The 11,014-nt window shown below is 46.5% G+C and overlaps 1 protein-coding gene across 12 annotated transcripts in view; it reads right to left on the bottom strand.

Moving 5' to 3' along the window:
- RBM25 (RNA binding motif protein 25) overlaps nt 1-11,014 on the bottom strand; it is an 841,835-nt gene that overhangs the window by 667,665 nt on the left and 163,156 nt on the right. For 11 of the 12 annotated variants that reach the window (XM_069638623.1, XM_069638627.1, XM_069638622.1 and 8 more), the window contains one exon: nt 4,055-4,169. In XM_069638623.1, the coding sequence (XP_069494724.1) occupies nt 4,055-4,169 (115 nt within the window). Of the gene's footprint in view, nt 1-4,054; nt 4,170-11,014 lie in introns of those variants that run through there. The other variant, XM_069638634.1, reaches the window with a different exon arrangement.

Here is an 11,014-nt window from a genome sequence, read left to right as displayed (position 1 = left end):
TTCATTGTGATAGTAGTTTGAGGGGTGCTGATCTATTGCTCAATGACCAAATCTATGTGGATTTTAAGCACTCTAACCAAAGTGGTTAAACATCTCGATGTTGGATGAACGAAAAATTATTTGTTAAAAATAATGAACGTAAAAATGTATTTGTAAAAAATATGCATTTTATAAAGCGTTTGACAAATTGAATTTGTTTATAAATGATAAGAATGGTTAGTTGATATTTATAAAAAAAGACCATAGAGAATTTTATTTAGAGATCATCCCTCTCTCCCACTGGTCTACCACATTGTCACTCAAATTTTTGCCTGAAGGACCAGAGGTTGAAATCAGGCCTCCCCATATTTTTTGATTACTTACCGTAAGGAAGGCATGGTATCGTATCCAAGTAAGACAGACAAGTGATCACAGTTAAGGGTGTTTATTGAACTTTTATCAGGGGTGTGAAAAACGCCCATCTAAACCTAAATTCAAGATAGGAGCAAGCTACAACCATAGCTATACTACCATACTAAAAAAGAAAAGTGCCAATCATCGCTCTGCTACACCAGTGTGGGACAATGTTAAAAAAATAAGTCAGGATGCGTAGGCCATTTGCCTCACTTCACCACGTTTTTAGCAGGGGACAAGGCGGGTCACTCGAGCAGAGCACACTCTTGGGCTTCTTCTGCACAAGGTCAGTTCCTTTTAGTAGCATCAGGGCCTTCCGTGCCCAAGTCTCTGTCGTTCAAAGTCTCTTGCCTCAGAGGGCCCGATGTACCAGAAACAAAGAAAATTCCCTTTCCAAATATTCACGTCGGGCGATTCACTCTTCACCCTGGATCCCCATCAGCCGGGCTCAGATCCTTTTTTCACAATTAGCCTCCCTCAGTCGGGTTCACATTTGCCACAATACCTGCTCTGGTGAATTGCACGGTTCACCCCGGATCCTTTTCTTCTGGGCTCAGATTCCCTTTTAAACAATTAGTCCCCCCTCTCCCAGGCATAGATCCATTTCAGTTCACAGGCAATCAAAGACTTATGAATCTGCACAGGATTCAACTCAACCCGTTGCAGGACCACTTAGATTTCACAGTTCAATAATCTTTTACACACTCTGGGGGTACCAAACAGACCATCGAGTGAGCACCCACGTGGCGCCAGACCACTATCTGGTACCTATTTGTGTTTCCTAAAGTTCAATCGCACAGGTTTTGGTCATACAATATTGCAGCTTGCAACCTTGGCCATAGCATAGCAGTCTATCAGTTTCTCCTGACTCACCGGCTGTGCTGAACTCGTTGGCGTTGCTTTGCTGTCAGTGTCAAGGACATTACCAGAGTTGCAATCGCTTCTCCCCACCTTGACCATCAATGCAGGAGGGCCCGTGTACCTTTCACACATGCTACACTGTCCATCCACTAATTCCTGGTCTTACATTTTTTTCCTTGAGGCAAGTTGAAAGTTGTGATTCTTTATTGAAAAGGGCAAGGGTAATTCCCTCCTTGACGTCCTCTGGTCTCGCTGCTTTTCTCCTCAGTTTAAACTGCAAACCCAGAAAAGCTGCTTCCTCGTGCGTTTTGCCTTGCTCAGAGGGTGCTTTCATGCTCAGCCATTTATCCTTGTGGGGAAGTCAGGTGTGTGTAGTTATCAGTAATTGCCTGACCCTTGTGTTGAGACATGTCAGGTGTACGGCTCTGGTGTTAGTCCGTTGTAGCTCACAATGAACTTCCCATGAGAAAGGGTGTATTGGAAAAGGTGGGGGGGGGGATGTTGATTATCTAGATATTCTACCTCGTAGGATGGGGAAAAGGTGTCATAAGGAAGGGAATACCGCGTCTTACCCTTCAGTGTCCCACTTCCACTCCCCTAAACCCCCCCCCCCCCAACCCTCCAGGTGATCCTCCCGTACTGGTTCCAATAGCAATGGCTGTATCCTGGCCACCTGGATGACAGATTTCTCCCCGCCCCCCCCCTTCTCTCCCCGGGTGACTAGCAGGTGAGACCTTCAGGTTTCTCACAGTACCTGCGCATCCAAATCTTTCACGATAGAGGAAACAGTTGTGTAGAACACTGGCAAGGTGTTGGCAGTAACCGGTCCAATTTTGGAAACAGCCACCTATGTCACTGATGGGGAAAGGTGGCACTAAGTAAGATTGCCATGCTTCCAAGGCTACTTTACTAATATCCTGTATGGCATTTATGAAAATGTTTGAGATGGACGAAAAAGGTCAGGAAATTGTTGTGGAACACAGGGAGGAGGGTGGTCTCTGGCTACTTTGAGAAGTCCACGCCTAGAGGGGTTTCAACTTGCCGGACTATGAGCAGTACTTCATGGCGCCACAACGGCAGGTGATACTAGTATGGGCAGAAACAAGGAGGAGCTATTGACGGGACTGTTGGGCACCCTCCCAGTTCATCAGCAGAGAATAGACCTGTTCTGGGGCACAATGGGGGGCAAATTATTTCAGGTGGTGCGGGCAGCTTTGAAGAAGCTTCTAGGAAAGTTGCATGTGAAAGGGCTATATAGTGCTGACTTGCCGTTGTGTGGACCCAGGAATATTGACTGCGAAGAGGGGGTAACAAACCAGAGGGAAAGGTGCTAGAGGCTGGGGCACGGATGTCATTTGAATAGTGAAGTGCTTGGTATGGGGTGTCAAAGGGGCATTTTCTCACTTATGGGACAGTGGCCAGATGACTGGTCACCATTTGGAAAGATATTCCAAAGCCGCCAAACACGAGCCTGCTGATGCAGGTGCTACTTACACAGGAAGGCATGGGGAAGGGAATCCCAAATTTAATCAGGTTATTTCCCCAACAGGATCTAGGGGTTATGGGAAAATGGGAAAGGGATATGGGCTCCCAGATGCGGAATGGGCTAGAATGTGGGAACAAGTGAGAAAAGTACTAAGGAATACAAGGTTCCAACTCCCACAAATTAATATTCTAGACAGGGTCTATGTGACCCCAGCCAAACTGCACGCTATGAACAAAGTTAATATTAAGGGTTACTTGCACCGCACACTATCACCACCGGAGTGGTGCTCTGGTGGGTCTGAAAAAGGAGTGTGATTTCTACCATGTGCTCATTACTCAAGAGGTGATTTTGAGATGGTGAAAAATCTCTCGCCGAAGTGAATTCCACGATGCTAGACCAGGAGAGTTTAGAGAATCCCATCAGGACTTCCTGGATGATTCATCACTTCAACCTCAGGTCGCCATATTGTTTGGCAGAAATATCCTGAAATATATGATCAATGTGTCGAGGCAACTTTGACTTCCTTGAACGGCTTCCCAAAATCGCTCCTTTTGCATATTATCACCCAACTGGATCTTGAAGATATTGCACAACTTTATGGCCCCCCGGGGCATTACCTGGGACGGTAATGCCCCCGACGCTCTGGTTCTATTGCTTAAATAAAGTGCTGAACAAACGGGACAATTGCTGTGTCCTTTTGATCCGATCACATTTCTCACACAATATGCATGTGTGCCCTTGCCCCACAGTGGCCAAGAACTTAAAAATGATACGTAGTGTGAGACTAGGGCTTTGACCACCCTCTCAACCAATCTTTGCGATTACGGCTGGCTAAAGAGATCCCCCACCGAACTTGCATCTGGAGTGCACACTTACCACAAGAAACGCAGCTGCCTGCTCACCTGAGAAGTGCTTAAATGATGAAAGTAAAAACCTGCTGTCAACGGTGAACTACACAATCCACTAACGTGCACAAGGCTGCAGGACCATGAAAATGAAGGTACCATATTCCAGCACCCCCCCCTGGTCTCCAAACAGTGTGGAAATGGTCACCAATCTTTCTACATAGGATAAGTGCTCAATTGGAATGTTTGCAATGTTCTGGCAGTGAATCCAATTTGTCGTTTTATGTGGGCCTAGACCTGTGTTGATCAAATACAACAATCAAGAAAGTATACAACCTCGGCAGCAACAATTAAAATACAAAACAGCAACAATTAAAATAAATATAAAACACTTAATGTACCAAGTAGGTTGGTGCATCAAAATTAAACTGGATAAAGAAACTTTTCAGGAGGAAATTGACAAACCTACCAGGAGGTACAGGAGGAGGAAAACCAGGAAACTGAGGTGGAGGAATCCCAGGCGGAAGAGTTGGGATGCCCATAGGCGGCCGGTTCAAATGTGGAGGAAAAGACATTGTGGCAACCTACAAATTATTTAAAAAACAATTAATTATTTGATAATACACAACATGCTCAGACAGCTAGACAAATCAAGGACTGGTACAATTCCATTACACCTAAAAACACTGATGCAAACTATACTACTCCACCAAGAAACATCTTTAAGTGAAATCTTGATCACATTGAGGCAAAAGCAGGCAAAATGTTATTCGTCAAAATGTCCAACAGAAGATTTACTTTAACAGGGATACAACTATACATGTACTCACATTTACTAAGCAACAGCCAAATCTCAGCAGGATGTCCTATTGCATTAAACTTCAGAATGTTTTAAAAATAATTAAAAATCATTCTTTTTCACAAAGGAACCAAGATAATCTAGTGTAATGAGGCAAGGAGGAGTACCTGTACTAGAGTAGAGTAAAGGGGCAATATCCACCACCACAGTAAGCCACACCAGGTGCCGGTTACGACCAGAACCAAGAGAGGGCCTTTAATAAAGGTTAAGGGCCGTACTCCCCCTGTTGCAGCTCAATGCAGCAGTGAATATATGCAGCAATGAATATTTGCATTAGTACCACGTAATAACTTGAGAAACGGCTTGTGCTCCACGTTTTTCATGTGGCAATAAAGTCCTTAGCATCTCAAGTCTACCCACCCAACAAAAAACTTGTACACAACAAAAAAAATGCAACAGGGGCTCATGCAGTCGCTTCCCAATTTCAATGGCAAAGGCAAAGCGAGGGAACAATGAGCCAGGAGTAAGGGAAAACGAACTGTAAACTGGTGTGGTTGGAGGGTTGGGGGTGGGGGGGGAGACAGGAAGGCAGATAAAAATGGCAAGCAAGAAAGAGTGGGAGTCAGCATGCAACGCAGGTTTTCACAGCTGACCAGAGCTTTTGTTCTTAGCCATTGTTCCCCCACAGGTGCTTAAAATCCAGCACAGACATGACAAAACAAGTGTAATCAGTGATAAATCAACTAGTTATTTCCACACTTAGAATTGTGAATATAAGAATGTCCACACTTGGAATTGTGAACATAAGCCTGCGTTGAATCTAGATAGGATTTTGGTTGAAGGATAGCATGCCCGTGCTTAGATGAAACTTGAATGTTAGCATGTGCCACTTAGAATTGTGAACATTAGCCTGAGCGCATCTAGATAGGATTGTGAAGGTCAACAAGTGCCACTCTTAGACAAAACTGTGAATGTTAGCATGCTAAAGGTCAGGTAACCCACTAACCAATATAAGCTCAAACTCTGCATACATCTCTCTCAAACCACCATCTCTCGCACAACAAGCCGCATGCACTTCACAACACTGCAACACCACAATCCGGAGCAACAGCACATGCGGACGGACACCGATCCAATACCCGCACCAAAGCTCAGCTCCCGGTGTATACCGAGTTGAAGCTGCCAACAGAATACCACTCCTCTATCCTAATCCCTCTTCACCTAACTAACCCATCCCACCTTATTGTTTACAGATCCGCCAGAGTGCCTGGGGACCAATTCCGTTGGTGACGGTGCACAGTACAAATACCTATAACATTTAACATAGTGCTACAATAGTTTAAATTATTTGGTTGAATTCACAACCTTTCAACAATATAACAAAGAAAAACAAAATACACAATACTAAATAATACTTATTCATACAATTAGATTCAGAGAATCCAAGTGCATTCAAAATTGATATCTTGTAAGAACCTTACATTATCTAAAACCAATTATATTGATATTTTATTTGTATCGCGCTCGTACACAAGTGTTTCAGAGCGCGACAAGGGAGAATAAAAACAATGATCTTACAAGGCCCAGTGACATTGAGAACGCACAAGTGCATGGGAGAGGGAAAGGGGAACAGTGCATGGAAGGGGCGGGTGGGAGAAGTGGAAAGTGGTGCAAAAAAACGATAATTAAAAAGGCAACAAACAATGGTAGTACAGCCAGCAAGTGCAGGGTTTAAGGCAGCAGACAGGGTATGTCTGATAAGTGCAGGAAGAAAAAAAAAGGGGACTGTATGGGTACAGATACAGACCCCAGTGCAACAGGTGGCCCGGAGGCAGTGCGGGTGGGTGGCAGGGTGAGCAGGTAGCTGGTCCCTGAAGACAGTAGGTCAGTTGAACAGTGCCGAGAGAACAGTTCAGCAGGGTAGAGGAGGGGCGAAGGAGATGCAAAGAGAAAGGTCTAGAGGTGCTTCAGGAACCGGAGATGTTCTCCTCAAGTTTCAGAGTGGCAGGGAGGCTGTTCCAGAGGGAAGCACCAGCCGGGGACAGGTCTACCCAGATTTTGTTTAATTGAAAAACGACTGACCCTGAGGGAGTTGGAGGTAGAGGAGCCAAGAGCTCAAGAGGGGAGGCATTTGCAGAGGGATAGCTGAAAGTATTTTGGACCCAGGCCCAGAAAGCCCCGTGGAAAATGGAGGGTTTTGAATTTAATCCTTGCATCCACTGGGAGCCAATGGAGAGGTTCCAGGGCTGGAGAGATACGATCCCAGGGTTTGAGGCCAAGGACAAGTCTTGCAGTCCTGCTCTGGATTAGTTCCAAAGGGCGGAGAGTAGAGACAGGTAGATTTATAAAGAGGCTGTTACAATAGTCCAACCTAGAGAGAACCAGGGCTTGGGAGACAGAGGAAAGGCAGAGTACCTCTGAGGAAGTGCAGTAGAAAGTTGCACTTTAAGAGACAGATGTGGGGAGAGAAGGAAAGTGTGGAGTCAAAGATGAACCCAAAGTTCGAGGCTTCGCAGGTAGGGGTAAGAGAAGGACCAAGGGAGGCCGGCTAGAGAGTTAGGGGAAAGGAAGAAGTTGTGCTGATGAGGAGCTCTGTATTGCTTGCATTCAGACAAGTCAGGCAAAGATTGTTGGCAGCACACCAATCTTGAATGGCAGTCAGAGATGAGGGGAGAGAAGGTGGCAGAGGGAAGCCTGAAAAGGAGTTCAGTGTCATCAGCATAACACTAGAAATTGGAGCAGAAAATGGCAATGCAGTTGACGGGAGTTGCCAGGTATTGGTTGAAAAGCCAGGGCAAGAGGTGAGACCCCTGAGGAACACCACATGTAGAAAGGGAGATAGATGATAGCAAGGACCCAATTGGGACCTGGGAGGGTCGATCAGACAGGAAAGAGGTCAGCCAGGCCAGAGCCTGATCAGCAATACCCAGCTTGTCACAAAGACAACTGACACAGTCACCCATACCATCCTACTCAAAGGCAGAAGAGAGAGTAGGAGGAGGACAGAGGGCATGTTACAGTCAAGGTTGAGGAGCAGTTTCTGGGCTTCTGGCAGCTCTAAAGCTTGGTCATGGAGACAGCCAACAGAATCAGAATGAAGGTTAAGCTGAGAGATGGCCAGCTTTTCCAGGACTTTGCCTAGAAAAGGAGTAATGGAAATTGGGCGATAGGTAGCCGGACAGGAAGGATTCGCTGTGGGTTTCTTGAGGGGAGGGACAAGGGAGTGCTTCAGAGTGGAGGGGTGAGGCTCCTGAGGCAAAGGAGAGGTTGCAGAAACCAATAAGGGCCAGATCGAGGGTATCAATGTGGTTCTTGATGGTTTTAGAGGAACAGGGATGAACCTGTTTTGACAAGGCTTTCATAGATCGTACTGGACTAGCCACCTAGTCAGGGGAGAAAAGAGGACGAGGGTGGGGGGGTGACTGAAGGAGTGTCAGCATGCACAGAAGGAGCGGAGGGGGAAGGTGAACAGGATGTCCTGGAGTTTTGAGATAAAGTGAGAGGCAAGGGCATTGCAAAGAGCCTGGGAGGCAACAGGAGGGGTAGAGACTGCAGCAGGGTTGGCCAGCTCCTTGCAGATTTTAAAGAGGTCGGCCGAGTTGTTAGATGCCGCAGAGACACAGGCTTGAATGTGGGCTCTTCTTGGTGAGGAGAGTCGGTATTGCCTTTGGAGCAGGCGACGAGCCAGTTTTCTCTCAACCACCCTACACTTACGTTCAATGCTACATGGTTACCAGAGAAAATTAATGACCATGCTTTATCTTTGGAGAAATTGCTAAAATCCTTAAAGTATTCCATCAACATCAAGTCACTGACCTCAGTCCATTTTGCACATGACAAACAAGTGTTTTAATGTCTGTTTGTACTGCAAAAGCGGCATGTTTTGGCTTTCTCAGCTAGCTTGAGTCTTGTGGCTGTTCTCTCTGGTTTGACAGTTTTTTTGCATCCTTAAAAAGGCACAAGGTTTCAAGAAGCACGGAAATCTGGACAAGTATTTAGTGCTCTTATTTGATGCAGATGATTTTAAAGCATTTATATTCATGACATTCAGCAATTGTTACACCAATCTGCTTTCATAACATGCTTTTTGGTTTTTCTGGTCTATATAGTAGTGTTTCGACTGATGGCATGCCCTGGCTAAATGAAGCACGCACAACTACCCATGTCGAAGATAAAGCTGGCTTGAAGTGTTTCAGTAATTGCCGCATCGTGGCTAAAATAAGATTTGACTGGTCTAAAATTATCTGTTTTATTCTCACCCCAAAGAAAGTTGACCCAATTCATGTTGTATGACTTGAATTGGTATCCCCCTTGGGAATTTCCAGGACTTTTTGCAAGCATAGGCTTTCAGAAACATCACTTCTATTAATGACACTTCGTCACCAAAACTCAGGACATCCTGAACACACTTGCTACCCCACCCTCCCTACCCATCCCATATCCCCCCCTTGTCTCCCTTGGCACTCCACCCTCCTTCTCCAGTCACACCTGAAGAAGTTACTTGAGTTGTCCGCTCCATGAATGTCCCCTTGCTCATCCAGAACCATAATTGATAACATGGACCATCATTGATCTGCTGTGATACCCCCGGATTTGGGTGTACAACAAATGTAATAAATCAAATGAATTGGCTCTCTTGCCCCCGCACTCACTGATTGCAGCAATCAATCTTTTGATGCTGGATCTGAAACACCTTCAGCAGACCCTACTTGCCCTGCCAATTACTGCCCTATTTCTCCCACCCCCTTCCTGGGGAAGCTGCTGGAGAAGTAGGCATTGCCCCAAATCAAACCAAACTTGTTGATGGTCTCCACAACCATCAATCTGGATTCCGAGCATCCAGGGGCATGGAAACTGCTCTTCGGAACACCTGTGAAGAACTGATTGAATGTCTTGACTCCAACTCACCTGCTATCCTCATCCGTCTTGATCTCCCCTCTGCCTTTGACACAGTCAACCATTCCATCCTCAAAGGCTCCACGATACCCTTGGTATCTCGGAATGGGCACTGGGCTGGCTGACATCCTTCCTTACAGACCGCTCTTCCCAAGTCATCCTAGGCACCATTTCCTCTCCCACTTCCTTCTTCGCCTGTGGTGTCCCCCAGGCTCAATCCTCTCCCCTTGGCTCTTTAACATCAACCTTACTCTGCTTGCACGCCTCACCTCCTTCAACTCCCAGTATCAAGTAGAAATTCCGGCTGACCTGCCTGCACCTTGCATCATCCCCGACTGCCTATCTGACATCCAATCCTGGTGCACCTCCAAAGATCTCTGCCTCAACGCATGTAAAACAGAGATTATTGGTATTATTTATAAAGCACCTATACACAGGCAAGTGTTTCAAAGAGCTCAAGGAGGGTGGGAACAACAGTCGCTCAGAGCCCTTGAATTTCTGAAGCGATAACTGTCTGCACAAGCAGATTAAGTGGATATGGTACATTTAACAGTTGGGATACAACAAATATGTCTGACTACGATTCTGCAGTTTTTTCAAGTGCACATTAAAGACAAGTAAGGACAAAGATCTACAGACAGAGCTGTAGTGCAAGTGCAGGCAGGACGGGGGAGGGGCAGGGGACCAAGTGCATTCAGTCAGAGAATGGGGATGTGCAGAGAAGCTCTCAGGATGTATTGCAAGTGCAGTCAGTGGGTGGAGTCCAGGGCCCTGAGGAAAGTGCAGTAGTACTGGCAGAGGTGCCTGGGACCTGTGAGACTCTGGGGTACACCGGAAAGCCAGTCAGTGAGCAGTATAGAAGGAGGCCGAGAGGGAAGAGAAGAGCTAGGTTAGCAGAGTGAGAAGGAAGATGAGAGGAAGGTCTTGAGGAGTTTCCGGAACTTAATATCAGGCTGAAGATGGGGGGGGGGTTGCAAGGAGGCTGTTCCAGAGGGAGGCGCCTGCTGAGGAAATGTATCTCCCTCCAAATCTCTGCTCATCAACGGGACCCCTGCTCCCTCCTAACCTTCTCTCTGGCCTTCCTCCTTGGCTTCTCTACCTGCTCCTCCTTCTGAAGCCAGAAATCTTGGAGTCATCTTAGACCCCTCTCTCGCCTTCCTCCCTCACACTCAGGACATTGCGAAGCAGTCCAACTTTCAGCTCTTAGAATTCTCCCTTTTCTCACTCCGCCCCCTCCCCCCACCCAAAGGCTCAATGTTACCACAGCCCTCGTTCTCTCTAGGCTGGACTATTGCAATAGTCTCCTCTTGAATCTACCTTCATCCACTTGGCAACCCCCTCCATCTAATCCAGAATAGGGCTGCAAGACTTACCCTTGGCCAGGTACTGCATCTCTTCTGCCCGAAAGAGTCTTCATTGGCTCTTGGTTGCTGCACAGATTCAATGCAAATCCCTCTGTATCATCCACAAGGTTGTCTGCGCCCGTGGACCACACTATCTTCAACTTTATCTTACTAAATACTCTCCCTCTAGACCACTAGGTTCCTCTGGCACCAACACTGTGTAAACTGTTATGCTAAGCAGAGGGTAGGTGGTCGATCAATTTCCTCAACTGGCTCCCTCCTATGGAACAGCCTCCACCTCCTTCTGCCCCTTGAGCAGGACTTCCTTAAATTCCAGGAACTCCAAGACTTTCCTCTTTACCTACTCTTTCCCTTCTCTGCCAATCCTACA

This window comes from Ambystoma mexicanum, chromosome 14, assembly GCF_040938575.1.
Source record: "Ambystoma mexicanum isolate Mex_15411 chromosome 14, UKY_AmexF1_1, whole genome shotgun sequence".
Taxonomy (NCBI): domain Eukaryota; kingdom Metazoa; phylum Chordata; class Amphibia; order Caudata; family Ambystomatidae; genus Ambystoma; species Ambystoma mexicanum.
Note: the sequence above shows the minus strand (reverse complement) of the source record. Positions and strands in the feature narration are given on the sequence as shown.